The sequence below is a fragment of the Hippocampus comes genome, unplaced genomic scaffold (assembly GCF_001891065.2).
Source record: "Hippocampus comes isolate QL1 unplaced genomic scaffold, H_comes_QL1_v1.1 scaffold50, whole genome shotgun sequence".
Lineage (NCBI taxonomy): Eukaryota > Metazoa > Chordata > Actinopteri > Syngnathiformes > Syngnathidae > Hippocampus > Hippocampus comes.
Window position 1 is genome coordinate 367,061 of NW_017805122.1, and position 14,407 is coordinate 381,467.

The 14,407-nt window shown below is 44.9% G+C and overlaps 2 protein-coding genes across 5 annotated transcripts; one reads left to right on the plus strand and one right to left on the minus strand.

Moving 5' to 3' along the window:
* Positions 1 to 505: 505 nt before the first annotated feature.
* smarcc1b (SWI/SNF related BAF chromatin remodeling complex subunit C1b) lies at positions 506 to 6,735 on the minus strand. The gene is made up of 28 exons (XM_019866062.1): positions 6,472 to 6,735; positions 6,086 to 6,205; positions 5,750 to 5,835; positions 5,586 to 5,667; positions 5,402 to 5,494; positions 5,259 to 5,328; positions 5,110 to 5,179; positions 4,949 to 5,024; positions 4,704 to 4,829; positions 4,540 to 4,622; positions 4,352 to 4,458; positions 4,141 to 4,200; positions 3,943 to 3,971; positions 3,693 to 3,808; positions 3,516 to 3,587; positions 3,280 to 3,393; positions 3,037 to 3,190; positions 2,746 to 2,856; positions 2,563 to 2,622; positions 2,219 to 2,477; positions 2,079 to 2,144; positions 1,961 to 2,007; positions 1,790 to 1,889; positions 1,563 to 1,699; positions 1,216 to 1,350; positions 974 to 1,109; positions 788 to 874; positions 506 to 706 (listed from the first exon to the last, which is right to left on the minus strand). The coding sequence occupies exons 1-28, from the start codon at positions 6,637 to 6,639 to the stop codon at positions 639 to 641; spliced, it is 2,832 nt and encodes a 943-aa protein (XP_019721621.1). The 5' UTR covers positions 6,640 to 6,735; the 3' UTR covers positions 506 to 638.
* On the plus strand, positions 4,562 to 13,810 carry aste1b (asteroid homolog 1b). Of its 4 annotated transcripts, none has more exons than XM_019866066.1 (10): positions 4,562 to 4,636; positions 7,618 to 7,868; positions 7,958 to 8,224; positions 8,332 to 9,206; positions 9,471 to 9,702; positions 9,824 to 10,007; positions 10,349 to 10,641; positions 12,554 to 12,632; positions 12,730 to 12,942; positions 13,026 to 13,810. In XM_019866066.1, exons 2-8 carry the CDS (start codon positions 7,631 to 7,633, stop codon positions 12,583 to 12,585), a joined length of 2,121 nt encoding a protein of 706 aa, XP_019721625.1. In that variant the 5' UTR covers positions 4,562 to 4,636; positions 7,618 to 7,630; the 3' UTR covers positions 12,586 to 12,632; positions 12,730 to 12,942; positions 13,026 to 13,810. The 4 variants fall into 4 exon arrangements, with proteins under 4 accessions (XP_019721625.1, XP_019721623.1, XP_019721622.1 ...); XM_019866064.1 differs by lacking the exon at positions 4,562 to 4,636 and adding an exon at positions 6,805 to 6,973; XM_019866063.1 differs by lacking the exon at positions 4,562 to 4,636 and adding an exon at positions 6,806 to 6,979.
* The last annotated feature ends 597 nt before the right edge of the window (positions 13,811 to 14,407 follow it).

Here is a 14,407-nt window from a genome sequence, read left to right on the forward strand (position 1 = left end):
TCCTTGACTGACGACTTTGGTTCACTTTTTGTTTTGTTTTGCTTGTTTCAGGTAATGCAGGAAAAGACGCAGATACTAAGACAACCGCAATATCTCGTAGGTAAATAAACAGAAACTTTCAGTCTATTTTTGAGATCCACTACAAAAGCTATCTTTTAAATCATGCCATCAACGTAAGACTTGACTGACAATATAATACTGAACCGCAACTGCTCTTTTTATACTTAGACTGTGTTTTAAATGGAAATTCCCCTCAAGATAATGCAGTGGGAGATCTCTCAGCATTTTTTGTTTAATAAATTAGACAGGAAGACAAGCTGGTAACTTATAAAAAAACAACTTTAATGAGTCGAGACAAATCTGAAGTTGCCTCAACTCGTAAACACAAATATTTCACAGACTTTTTAATGCTTTGAGCTCAACTGGATGATACACACACACACACACACACACACACGCACACACACACACACACACACACACACACACACACACACACACACACACACACACACACACACAGCATGCGTTCTACAAATGGGACTACCGGACAGGTTTTGACCATCAATGCTGTCATCCTTGAACCAAGCACACACGACTTGTGTCGTGTTTGACGGACGCTCAACGCGTCCGTCCGCTCAACTGTGACTCGATGCCAGAAGGCCGGGCTGAGCTGCTGTCATGCCATCGGCCTGTGAGGACGGATCTGTCACAAGGAAAGAAGCAGTTGAAGACCGCCGGAGGTGACGGCAGTTACAAACCGCGGCACCGAGTAACGAATGCTCACACATGCCATTGGATGCTCCGGGGTGGCGAGGGCCCATCGCCTGCATTTGTCCTCCACTCGGGGTGATCCGGTTGGCCACGGACTGACCTGAAGCAGGGGCCACAATGGAGTCTGTGTTTACTTATCTTATAGCAGTTGTTTGATTTTTCATCCTGACTTAGGAATCAAATCGACCACTGTCCTAACCGGAATGCTGCTGCATCGTGAATCCTGGCTGTCCCTGTTGCTCCCTCTGCTGGAGAAGCTTCATCTCCGCCTGTTTGAGCTGCTCAGTATGGAAGGACTGTCTCTCTGTAAGAAGCTGTTGCCGCTGCTGCTCCAACTGCAAAACAAGCAAACAAACGTCTTACAGACACAAATCCAGTGAAGAAAATGCATCACCGCAATATCCCCCCCCCAAACAACAGAAAAAGACATCATCCACTCACAGCCTCTTTCTCACGGTCCATGATGGTCTCCAATTCTTCAAAGTGTCTCAGTTTGATCTCAAGCTTCTTCATTTGGGTCTCCACCAGCAAAGCCACCAGAGACTTGATCTTTCTCTCCTCAACTGCTGCCAAGTGCTGCGTGAAGGACAAAGTTTGACACCAAAATATTCATTCTGCCAGTGGAACTAAAGTAAGTAAACTCAAGTGTAACTAAAATGCAAAAGTCAACACACTTCACCCCGCAACAAGCATTTTTGGTGACTATATTTGAAACCGCGTCTTAGTTGCTAAGAGGACTGAACAGTCAATATTGTGAATCGTTTTCAAAATGAGAGGATGCCCCTTACCTTCGCCTTTGTTGCAGCAGAGGACAAAGCGGCCGCTGCTGCCGTGGTAACGGTGCTCTCGACAAGATCCAGCTCCATCGCCGCTCTCCCCTCATCCCCTTCTCCCTCCTGACGCTGCGTGCCGTCGTCCTCATTGCCTGGGAAACGTGTTGAGAATTTCTCAAGGCCAGATAAAATAACGGTTTGTCGTATCAACATCTTTTATAAAACCTGATTTGATATTGTACCGATGTGAATTCTGTCGCTTTCCTCTGCATTCTCTCTTTTGACTCCTTCAACTTTGGGCACTATGGATTCAACCAGGAGCCCGTCAGCATTCACGGCAACCTGCACGAGGACCAAACACGCATACGTTCAACATCAGGAAGAATGGACGTGTGCCTTTGCTGGCCGTCTACCTGATGGGAACTGCTGTTCATCTGGACTTGTGAAGCATCCGTTGAGTCTGAGCGGTGAGAATACATTTGTAACATCGATAGATAGCAATTGTGTTTAAACTGTACTTCAAAATCTCACCAGTTGATTTCAGTTGGTTGCACGTCATTTCATTCAAAGACTCTTCCTGGACTTGTGAAAATTCCTCTGGACACAAACTCAATCTTTAGACAGCATTTCAATTTCAAACTACACATACGAATTCTCTCGCGTCCCCTCACCCAGCGCAGCCTTAGCGGCGGCTGACGCCACCCGCGGATCCACCACCGAGGCCAGGAAGGCCACCGTGCTCATCACGGGGTTCTCGGATTGGCTGAAGGGAACGGGCTGGTACGCCAGCGGGCCGAGGGAGGCGGACGAATCCTCGAGATACGGGTCCTCTATGGGCAGACGGAGGAAATGGAGGATGCAGTCATCCTGTGTTCTTGAGCCCACGTGCTCGGACACTTTATTCCAGTCGTCCCTGTAGACCTCCAAGGCCTGAGAAATCCCCCAAAACAGGTTTAACCGCAAATACGGTACCGTTATATTAGGATTCATTAAAAAAAAAAAAAAAAAGACTTACCTCTAACAACAAAAGCGTCTCTTGCTCTGTCCACTCCCGTCCCGCACAAGCGCCCTTTGTCTAAGACAAATGCAAAAGAATGACAGCAGATGTTGAAAAATGCATTGTGCAACACAGGTAATAAATTGAAAAGCCACGGAAGTTATTTCAACACTTCAACGTGTTTTCTGCGGGTGCGGAGACCTTTGGGTGTTTCTTGGCGTAAACATCCATGCGCAATCCGAAATTCTGGCAATCCAAAGGCTTCTCTCTGCTCTTCTCTGGGAAGCACAACATGTGCTGGGATGATGTCACCTGCAACGGCAAACTTAGACCATTACAACTAATCTAGGAAACGTAAAATTACATGCGTGAAATCCACTTTTAATTGCGCAATCTTATCGTCTGATAGAATGTATTTTAAAATAAGGTTGCAATATTAGAAAGTGTTGTGAATACTTTCCGGATACACTGCGCGCGGGTACTTTTGCTCACCTGCAGTGGTTTGTGTTGTAAAGGGGCCAGCCCAGTGGGCGTGTCTGCCAGGACATTAAAATGAGGAGTGGGTGGGGGTCCCATGGGGAGTGGTCTGCTCTCTGCGTCCACCTGGTAGTTAATCAAACCCCACTGTTCTAAAAACGCATGCACCCTGTACACAATGACCGCCATCATCAGTTTGACGTCCTTTCAGCAGCTAACGCGCAGAACTGCAACGAGCACAGTTGCACACGTGGATACCTCAAAATGGAACAAACATCCCCGGTGAGATTCCGCCGGCAGGATGTCGAGCTGAGGTATTCCTGGGGGTTCAGCCGGTACGTGTCGACCATGAAATTACGGTAGGCCAGGTAGCTGTCACGTACAAGACAGAATATACTTTGAACAACTTTGACTTCCTGATTGCTCGAATTTATTTCATTTTATTTTACAGGACTCGACAGTTCAGTCGTGTTCAGTCTGTGTGGGCCACTCACACTTCCGGTGATTTGGACTTGTTCTTTCCGTTGAAGAATTCAGGGAGGGCGCGCTTCTCGATTGAGTGGATGCTGACAAAAAGAAATAACGCGTAAGTACGGTCGAGTGTCCAAATCACCTCCCCCCAAAAAAATTCATGTTCGGCTGCACGAATGCATTTCAACACGTTTCGTCACCTGTTGTTATTGAACCAAGATGTGTAACTTGGTATTATGATGTGATGGGTTTGTTCAGTGATGTTCTCCTCGCCCTCTAATAGGCGAGGAATCTCCATTCTTCCCTCCTCATCGTCCTGGTTTACAATCCACGCGAGCAAACACAACATCAGCTGGTTCACATTCAGAAAACATCCAATTCCAATATTTGTGCTGATACAGGAAAAAAAAGATATATTACAAGATGTATTTAAATGTCAATGGTAATTACCCTTCCCGGAAAATCGTCTTCTTGGTCATCTAAGAGAGAAATAGAGCAGATGATGAGAATGTGTGGTGCAATCACATAAAAATGTCGGCAGAATTAAACTGACAAAAATAATGAGAGCCATTTCAAAAAGCATGCTCATGTGCCATTTTAAATATCAAATCTATTGTGCACTATTTTAATAAGAAGGGGCACATTTACCCAGATCGGCCATGATCCCTCCTTTGACAGGCGTATTCTCACTGTCCTTTTTAAAGTTGACTGCAAAGGACACAGTAACAACAAAATGAAATGCACAGAAATATGACTCCCCAAAAATGCATTCAAAATACCATAATGTATTTTTTCTATGAATTGTGGATCCTTTCAAGAAAAAAAAAACAAAACAGACGCAATACTGGATGTCGCTTACCAATCTTGGGTAATGTGATCTCCTCCATGTTTGGAACAGGCGTGGGGTCCTCCATTTCTTTGGTCAAGTCCTCCTCTGGCTCCTCCTCCTGCTGTCCACGTCGCCGTCTTCATGTAAATATCCACACGATAATCATTGCAAGTCCAGAACAACCGCACCACACGGAATTCAATTTGAATATTGCATACCCCTTTTTTCCTTTCTTCCTAGCTTCAGAGGACAAGGGAGAAGGAGAGCGTCTTCTCTTTTTGAAGGGGGTGGACTTGACATCCTGACACAGATGAGGTGAATTGTCAAGACACCTTATTTTCCCTCAAGAAATATTCTTTCGGCACCCCGCAAAATAACAGACCTGGTCTTCTCGTATGTGTATGCGCTGTCGAAAAATAACAGGCACGTTCCCTTCATTCACGCAATAGTCTTCTTCGTTCATCCACTCATTGAAAACGTCCGTGTCCAGAACATAACCAGCGTGGACCTGGATCACACGGACAAATAAACATAATACCGTCGATAGTAAATGTGAACCTGTACAATCTGCTTGCTAACGTTTGCAAAAACAAGGGCCTACACTTGGAAAATCTAACGTGTGCTCACCCTCCACGGTTTCTCTGGCTGAGGAGGCTCCTGAACATCTCCATTGACATCACTCGAGGGCACCCAGCTGTCATAACTAGAAAGATGGAAGGGAGAAAAAAAATGGGGAATGTTTTTGTTTGAGAATCTGATGTATGGTCACATGTGTACCTCTCTAATACCTGTCAGGGTGCATGCCCCAATGCACCAGGATATAGTTTTGTTTTCGCATGACAGGCCGAATCCATTCCTCTGGAATGCAAATAGGTCAAATAAAATTCCGGCCTGACTGTGAAGCATTTAGTCATGACATGCACATGTTTTTGCCCACCTTCGTCTGTGGATGAGAGTGATGGATATATGTGGTGACTTGCCAGGCTTCTGTCCATACTAACTGTGCCCTGCATATCCGGATAGAAGCAAAAGAGTGTCACTGTTCGAACGTATAGCACCTTTGGAGCCCAATAATTTTACCTGGTGCTTTGTAACGACAACACTAATTCTGCTGGCCAGGTCCTGATCCAGCGAAGGGTCCAGATAAACAACCGGATGTGACAAACAGTGTTGCTGTTGACACACATGCACCAAAACAAAAATTTAAAAAAAGACATTCACATTTGTTGCCTTTTAGGATAGTTCTTTTTCAGTGCGTCCTTACCTGTAATAGTGTTCTTTCAATCATATCAAACATTTCGACATTCCTTTCACTCCTTGATGGATTTTGCAAGTCAAACCTTCGCCTGTGAAAACAGAGAATGGAGGTCCGGTTATTCATTATCACACTGGAAGCAAAGACGCTTTGTGGGCTCGCTTGAGACTCACCAGCCTTGCTCAGATTTGAACTTGTACGCTGAACCGAGGATGTGACACAGTCCACCTCCCGGCCGCAAGTCCATGAAACACTGTGTCTGGAAAGTGAAATATGCCTCAGACAGTGAGAATGAACTGTCGGGATCTTGCAATTCCAAACGTCAGATGGTTGTGAGAGATTATAATCATGTAAGTAAATGTGTGGGTAAATTAAGATGCGTGCATCATTAATGTGTTTCAGATAAATCGTTTTCTTGCCATCTTTGGTGCTATCACTTCGAATGTGGATTTAAGGATTGGTAGTGATCAGGTTAAGTTGTTTGGCAAAAATGTTGAAAAGAGCCTTACGGGGAGTTTGTTGCGGGCAGGATTTGGAACTCGTCTGCCGAACGCATCCTCTTGAAACTGGAGGAGCTGCAGCGTCACAGCAGCCAGTGCCTGACATGATGGAGCATCCACCAACACAAACTACACAAAAGAGATTTGATGAATATGAGGAGTGCTTGGTGACTGACAATCACGGGACTGCATTTTCTCCAACATTCTTCACTCCCAGCTGTTAAAATGTGTACGATTAACAATTGGTGAGGTGCAAAATTGGATTTCGGTGCTGACCCGCACCAGCAATGTTGTTTAGTGTAAGACAATACCGATGCAAACGTTAAACCCTGAGGGATGTCTGTTTACAATCCGCAGGAAGGCGGCGACTAGCTTTTTAGCTTCGAGCTAGCTACCTTTTTGTAGTACTTCCCGATCCACTGGCGCACTAGCTCCAGCTGAGCTAATATGTCAGGACTCTCCCAGAACCAAGCGGACGGAATGCTGTCTTTTTTCCGATGGGCGGCGAACCCGGAGCTGGTCTGACCTGTCCCTGGAAATTCAACGTTCGTTGCTCCGGACATAGCGAGAATAAGCAGTGATTATTATGAAACGACAGAACAAAACTGGCTAGCGCATGCTAGCTTCGGCGATCTCGCGTTCTGTCGCGAGATGACAGACGCTCTCTCGTCAACGTAAGAATAATCCTGCTGTTTGTTCGATAGAGGGCGACAACGAGCATCACAAATCGTAACCAGGAAGAAGAAATCGAAGAAAAGGGAGAAGTGTCAAAAGCAAGCCAGGAAAATACAACGCACGGACAACAAATCAAGTTTTAAAGTAGACTAGATGAGAAGCTCTGGAGTTTATATTCTATTCGTGAAAGGCGTGAATTCGGGGCAGATTCAACCCACGGAGGTAAAGGTACGGAATATTACAAGGGAAGAAAAGGAAAAAAAAGTTTGTCTTTTGGCTCAAAATCCTCCATTCTTTAAAGATGAGCAACGATTGTAAACAGTGTTCGGACGGAAACGGTAAAAGAACTAACTTAGTTCATATATTTGCAAATACAAGGTGTCTACGAAGAAATCGAGTACTCTCGTTATGTGCCTTGTGCAAACTAATGGTTAAATTAGCCCAAAATGCATTCCTCATTCTTTTCCCAAATCGCCACAGATATGTCCATTCATATTGCTTTTGCAATCTATCCATTTCATCGCAGATAGCACATAGTAGCAACGTGACAGCTTGGTTTCCTCAAATTGACAGTCTGTCAGAAATGCTGAGTCTGGTTGCAATGAAAAACGAGAAAGCCAGAGCCCTGATTGAAACCCCCACTCACAGATTGACTGAAAACAAAATTTTTCATTGGCATTAATGTGAGTGAATGATTGACAGGTGACCGGGCCAGGGTACTCAACTCAATTCGTCATATCTATGACACTCTTAGGAAGTAAGGCCAAACAGAATGCACAAATATTGTTGTTGTTGTAATCTGATTAAAAAACGGCACTTCCAGACTTTTTCCAACCACTGTATACTTTCAATCCATGTCTTTCCAGAGCCTGAGATCCCATGGGCGTTCATGGTCTTACTACCTTTGTGGAAGGAAACCGACATTTCCTTTTTGATGTGAAATTCAAAGACAGCCGACTGCTTGTCGACGGCAGCAGTTTGTATTTCCATCTCTACTTGAAACACGGTTTGGACCGACAGCATGGAGGCGATTATGATGCCTTTGCAACACTGGTCCTTGAGTTTCTCTCTGCCCTGCAGGCCTGTAATATTGAACCATATGTGGTTCTGGATGGAGGTAATTTCATCATTTTAAAATCAATCTCAAATCTTTATTGCTATTCCCGTTATAATTTAGTTCTTAACGTTTCTTTTCACTCTTTTCAGGGATTGACCCCAGCAACAAGAAGTTTGGCACTCTGCAGCAGCGTCTGCAGTCCAGAGTTAGGGAAGCAGAGAATATGTCTCAAGGCCGCAATGGCTCAGTTCTCCCTATCCTTACACGGCAGGTCTTCGTTGAGGTCCTAAATCAGAGGAAGGTCTCCCTGGTCCAGAGTCTTGCTGAGGCTGACTGGGACATTGCCTGTCTGGCTCACCAATGGAGGTGCCCAGTTCTGAGCAACGACAGTGATTTTTTTATTTTTGACCTTCCAGGTATAGGACTTGCATCTAAAGAGATGCAGTGCTGTGAAAAATTATTTCACGCCGCTGAATATATTTTGTGTTGCTGAAGTATTTTTGTGTATTTTGTCTCATCATAGGTGGATACCTGCCCCTGCAGTTTTTCAACTGGACCAACCTTAATGGTAAAGCGTCTCACTGCTACATCCCAGCTCGGTGCTACACCACTCAGGGTCTCTGCCGTTTTTATGGAGGAATGAATCCGGAGTTACTGCCTCTCTGTGCTGTTCTGGCTGGTAATGACTATGGCACTCCAAAAGAAGCTGAAAGACTCCTGCATTTGGTCGATAGAAGAACTGGCGGCCAGGGGAACACTAAATCGCCCTTTTCCCGAATTGACGTCCTGCTTCGTTGGCTGTCCTCTTTCCCAAGTTCAGTGCAGGCACTGGCGGAAGTGAAGAGGCTCATGGGAGCGAACGGCGGCGGTGGGCTCAGTTCACAGCTGAAGGCGCTTATGAAGGAGTATCATGTGACCCCTCAAAGCCCCCTGACTTGTTGGTTCACTGAACGCAAGGTTCCAGATGAGCATAATCGAACGTTACCGAAGGGCTTGTCGGGGGCTGCAACAGAAGGACATCTGGCTCCCCTGGTGATTGATGCTTTGGTTCTGCGCAGGGTGCTCCTCAATCCACAGGTGGAGAACAGCAGGCAACCAAGCAGCCACTGTTGCGCCACAACTATACGCCAGGCCATATATGGGATATTACTGCTCGAAGGGAGGCCGACGCCTCCTGATAGCTCCCAGCCCTTGAAATTACCCGAGAGTTTTACCCAGAGTGGTGGGAGAGCTCAATGGGGCCAAGCGCACGGTCCAGCTGCCGTACTAGACACCCGGCAAGTCTCCTCCGCCCCCGTCCGTGTGGAGGAATGGGATCGGCTTCACCTCAATCTGAAGAGAAACCAAGTGGAGGCACTGCGGCTAAAATCCCATTTCCATGTGGATACCCTCAGCGTGGTAACTATGAAACACTTTGATTCTCCTGTGAGTAAACTTATCGGGAAATTTCAAAATAATTCAAACTAATACCACACCGGCATCATATTGTGACAGGCAGAACAACTCAATGTGAAGTGACAGTAGCCATTCCTAACCTTCACTGTAATTTGGTATATTTATTTAATCATTAAAAAAACCCCACTGTCCACTATGTCTTTAACAAATTCAATTTCAGAAGGAATAGAGATCGATGACCTGTTACTTCTTCTTTCGACTATGCAGGTCCCCGGAACGCGTCGTCGCAATGCCCTATTTGAAGTCTTGCGGGTCAATCCGTCTGCCTTGGCTCATGTTCCTGCCAGCATGTGTCTGCCCGTGGCGGTGACAAGCTTCTGGCTGCGGGAGGCCGCGCCGAAGCCTTCACAGCTTCAGCTCCAGGCCTTAATCGTGGGAATGGTTTACGGAGAGCTGGTTTTGATGCAGCAGACCGGAGTTGTGTACTACCAAATTCCCGGTTTGTTACACTGCATGACAAATGTCATTTTTACCCATGTATGTATATTTAATCACTACGATGAGAAAAGCTTAAAGAACTAGCCCTCTCTGCTCATCGCTTTTGTGGTCCGCAATTCCAGTCCCGAAGGATAATTGGACCGAGCGCGGTTTGATTCATCGGCTGGATCAAAATCGTTTGTCTTCGAGAAACGGCATGGACGTCGCAGCGGCTCACAGTTTCGCCCAATGGCAGGCCTGCCTCTGGAGTGCGCAGTGTCTGAATCAGTTATTGCTGATGCCGATGAATGAAGTCCGCTTCTCACAGTAAGAGAAAATTGAAGTCATACGCTGTTTGCGTTTCCCGACTTTTTGCAAAAACATGGGGTCTTTTTGGGGTGAAATTTCAGGATGAACCACTGATCTACATAACCTTTACAACAGAACCGTCTCTAAACTTTTGAATGCTCATGTGACGTTCATAGTGAGTTTCTATTTTACCCAAAAGCCAATAATCCAACCTGAACACAAAATGAATGACAAGTCTACTGGTAGTTAAGGCTCCATTTATATCCTCGGACTCCTGTAGCTATCAACATAACTACCGCCCCCCCCCCCTTTTTTTCGTTCAGTGATTTGTTGACTCTCTTCTGTGCCTTTTCTATTAGTTTGTTCAGCGGTACCATGGTGCACGGCGTTCTCAACCTCCTAAAAAAAGGTGAAACGGTAGATCGTGTGCTGCCCAAGTTTTCCTACGACGTTTACAGCGTCCTGCTACATGCCGTGAAGAACTGCGGCTACAAGCCGCAGCCTTCCTCTGCGAGAGGCGGCGCCGGGCGAGGCGCTGAGCGGGGAAGAAGAGGAAGAGGAAGAGGAGCAGCGGGAGAACGGAGAGGAAGGGGACGAGGAAGGCGAGGAGGGGTAGACGGGATCAGCAACCGCTTTGCTGTTTTAGAAATCAGTGAGTAAGACAAGAATGATATTCAGACTTACATGGGACCAAATGGACAGCAGCGCATGTCATCAAATTTCAGAAATGCTCAGAAGCAACTCCGTTGTCATTTCGTAATCATAAATCCTCAGTTTCAGCTTGTGCCTTTTGATCACATTCGTCGCAATCTCTTTTCAGCTGCACAATGGCGAAGAGTATAATCAAATATCTGCTGTCGAATTTTTAATATTTTTTTTACTGATACGTTTTATCAAGTGCACTATGTATTGTAATTCATGTCTTCAATGCTTACGCATTTTTTAAAAGATGTCATTTTAATCTGCAATATATATATACAATAAGCCAATGTCATTTATACACATTTAACATTTCAACATAACAGCAGGCAAGCAATTAAAAAAGTCATGGAAGCTAATCCGGTATATTGACTCATTCTTTGTCAAGTCCGCGATGAACATCAATTGCCAAAAACCAGAGTACTAAATAATGAAAAGTCGTCATCTCAAAACCGCGAGGTCAACCAAAAGTTGAAACTGCATTAGATGAGATACCTCTTTTGGACAGTGAACGGCACTTTTGTGCCGTTATCTGAACACGACAGAGAGAAAAACCGACAGCGGCGGATTTGCCTCGTTGACATGGCCAGGGGAATTTTTTTATTTTTATTTATTTTTTTATGCCATTGACCTTCCATTTTCACATGGATACAGTGTTCTTGTATCTTGATACTCTTCCACAATTGGTTCATATTACCTGTATAATGTATATTTAAAGAACAAATGTACACATTTTTCTGAATGCGAAGTTTAAAGGAATTTCTTTTTGTTAAAATAAAATTAAGTTGAGAAGTCAGTGTTTGTCATAACATCCACAATCACGGTTTCAAGGCAAAATAGTGTCGGCCGTCTGTTGAGAATCGATCGCTCTGATTGGCCGTTAGCTAGCAAATCAGTGCATGAGCTAGAAATTAGAATGTCCAAGAAAAGCAAAGCAATAGCAACTAAAATAGCATATCGAGTCATCCAAACCCTGACTGGATAATATGATAAACGATGACTTTAGTTACAGAGCGTTTACGACCCATGCGAATGTGCGCGTAGCTTGGCCACAGGTTCAATGTGAGGTGTCACCACACTGAAAAATTTCTGGCTAAACCACCGGAAAACATAAACCATGTAAAAATAAGTACATGTCTAGAGCAAGATTGTGTTATTGCGTAACTGTACGGCATTCCTGCCCTCTGAGAGCATTTAATTTGGTTTTGAGCACAAACCCTCCCAAGTATCGTCTATTTGTGCACAGAGTTGCATTTTTAAACTTGATTGCAGTGTGTGCTGGCATGTGTGTACACAGCGGACTACAATAAAAAAAGAAGATAAGGAACATTTCAGGAGTCGTATGATGCTGACGTCATGCGGAATGTGGACTATTGTCTGAAATCATTGACACGAAAACTCTTTGGGAGACAGTTACAGAAAAATGCTCCGGCGCCTCTGCACTTGCTGCTTCGCAAATGAAAACTCCGACAACGAGGTATGTGTTCCATTCCATGCACGAGCAGTGTATTATTGTCAAAAGAATATTAGTGTGTGCGCTTGAGCTTTCAGAGAAGCGTTTCACATTTGGCTGCTTCAGAACTAGTGTTGTGTTCTCTCTCGTTCGACAATTCGGTCATCTCGAAAAGGACTTGGGCTTTGGAACCCGTGTATCACATTTGTTGATGAAAGGGCTTTGTGTGTCCTGACCACATGCCTTTGAGCAAGGCACTGACCCCTCCCTGCCTGAATAACTGGCTACGGTTGAAACCCGGGTTCAGATTCACTAATCCAGTTGTGACTTAACGAATGCAATGCCATTCATAATTATGTTATCTTATTCATCCCATTTTTGGTTTTATTTTTATTTTGACTCGCATCATCAGAGGCAGCCTCTCTTGCAGCCCTGTCCACCTGAACTAAATGGAGCCGAATCCGCCAGGCTAACACGACCAGTACATGGCGGTATGTCATCCTGAACACAGAAAAGGTGTTATGATGGGCACGGCAATATGTGAACAACCTGCGCGGTTTGGTGATTTTATTTTATTTTTTGTGCTAGACGTGCAGCAGAACGGCAGACTGGTGATGAAGCGGGTGTGCGTGCCGGAACTGGATTTGAGGTTTTCCGACGTGGCCGAGACCTTCAATGAGCTGCAAGAACGTTATGAGAACATGCTTCTCCACATTCGAAACCTGCAAAAGAGTTGCGGCTGCGCACACAACGATCACCTGACGATATCCGAATGCCTGGCCAAGATCAGAGAAGAACACAGTAAGTGGCTTGAGGAAAGGTCAAGAGTTTCAATAAGACCCTCTTTTTTCGTTTTGTTCAACTTCCTATCATTGGTCTTCAAGGAGACAAATGCAAGGTCTCACTCAGGATGAAGGGCTACGACTTCTCCCTCTCTGTGGTTCCCGTGGATTCACATGGAGCAGATAATGAGACTTTATTTCCTCCCGCTCTGCGGTTCGCTCAAGAAGAGCTGAAGTGCACTTCTGAGAACACCAAGGCCGCCGTATCGAAAGGTGCAATCCTTCAAGAGCTGATTGGCTGGCTACTTCGGAGCCAGGTTCAAATTGCCGAACAGGTGAAGAGGGTCACGGCGACTTACCAGGACCAAGGGAGACTTCATGAGAATCTGGAAAAGAACATGAAGGAAGTCAGGAGGGCCAAGGAGTTGTCAGTGAAATACAGACAACATGCTGAAGAGGTCCTAACTGAGGCAGCTCGGGTAGCAGGTGCTCCTCTGTAGTTCTTTCACATTTTTTAACTGAATTCACTGACCGTCAACTTTTATACAAGTCAGATATTGTATCAATGCTGGTCTGATCGTTGGGGAGGGAGGGATCTAAAACATGCAGGACAGCGGTCCACGAGGACGGGAATTTGACACCTGTGCCTTAAAGCAATGGATATTTGCCCACTAACGCCGACGCAACACATGTAGACACGCAGTATAACAAAGCTAACTAACAGGCACATATGATTTAGCCTCTGTGATGAACGACACATATTACCGCCGTACTGAGAAGCCTAGAGAGGGAGCTAAGTCTCCAGGCCAGTATCTTTATGCCTGTTTGTTCAGCTGGGCAAGGCTGCCTCACCAGAATGAGCAGCACAATGTGCACTGAAAAAGAAAGTGTGAGGAAAAAAATGTTTATTTTTATTTGATTATGTCATAACTGTTTTTATAAAGCATGATATGATAGCGCACTATTTTTTTCCCCTCATTAAAAACACATAGCAGTGTGTTTTAGTTGTTTTGGGGAGGTCGGAACATATTCAGGGGATTTATTTTCATTGCAATGTGGAAAGATGATTTGAGATACTTTTTTTTTTTGTGTTACGAAACATGGTAAACAAACAAAATTTTATCCAAGGCACCACAGTATTTACAAGGTCGTGATGAACTGTCAAAATCAGACACTTCTTCATAACCGTACTGAAAATGTCAAACTCTTGTATCATGCACGTTGTAATAAACGGAACAAAATGTTACACTTTCTTGAAAAAGCTGCAATTTAATGTTTCTGTACTTTTAGTCATCAACGCGAGGGGGCAGGCGACACCCATAATGTGTTTATTACAGAGAGACTACCTGGGTCAAGAGAAAATGTGTTATGGTTATTTTTATCACCCCAGTGGTTAAATATAATCAAGCTCTAATACTCCTGGCCTGAAATGAAGAGACCATCACCGGATGTTGAGGGAGCAGATCTTTTCTGATTATTTAGGA

What these genes read in the sequence shown, in the direction of transcription:
- smarcc1b (XM_019866062.1), bottom strand. Translation starts at nt 6,639, where the DNA reads ATGTCCGGAGCAACGAACGTTGAATTTCCAGGGACAGGTCAGACCAGC. An exon ending in AAGTCCAAATCACCGGAAGT is followed by an intron (nt 3,394 to 3,515) that starts GTGAGTGGCCCA and finishes TGTACGTGACAG; the next exon opens with CTACCTGGCCTACCGTAATT. An exon ending in CAACCAACTGAAATCAACTG is followed by an intron (nt 2,008 to 2,078) that starts GTGAGATTTTGA and finishes CTCACCGCTCAG; the next exon opens with ACTCAACGGATGCTTCACAA.
- aste1b (XM_019866066.1), top strand. Translation starts at nt 7,631, where the DNA reads ATGGGCGTTCATGGTCTTACTACCTTTGTGGAAGGAAACCGACATTTC. An exon ending in ATATGTGGTTCTGGATGGAG is followed by an intron (nt 7,869 to 7,957) that starts GTAATTTCATCA and finishes CACTCTTTTCAG; the next exon opens with GGATTGACCCCAGCAACAAG. An exon ending in CTTTGCTGTTTTAGAAATCA is followed by an intron (nt 10,642 to 12,553) that starts GTGAGTAAGACA and finishes TCGCATCATCAG; the next exon opens with AGGCAGCCTCTCTTGCAGCC.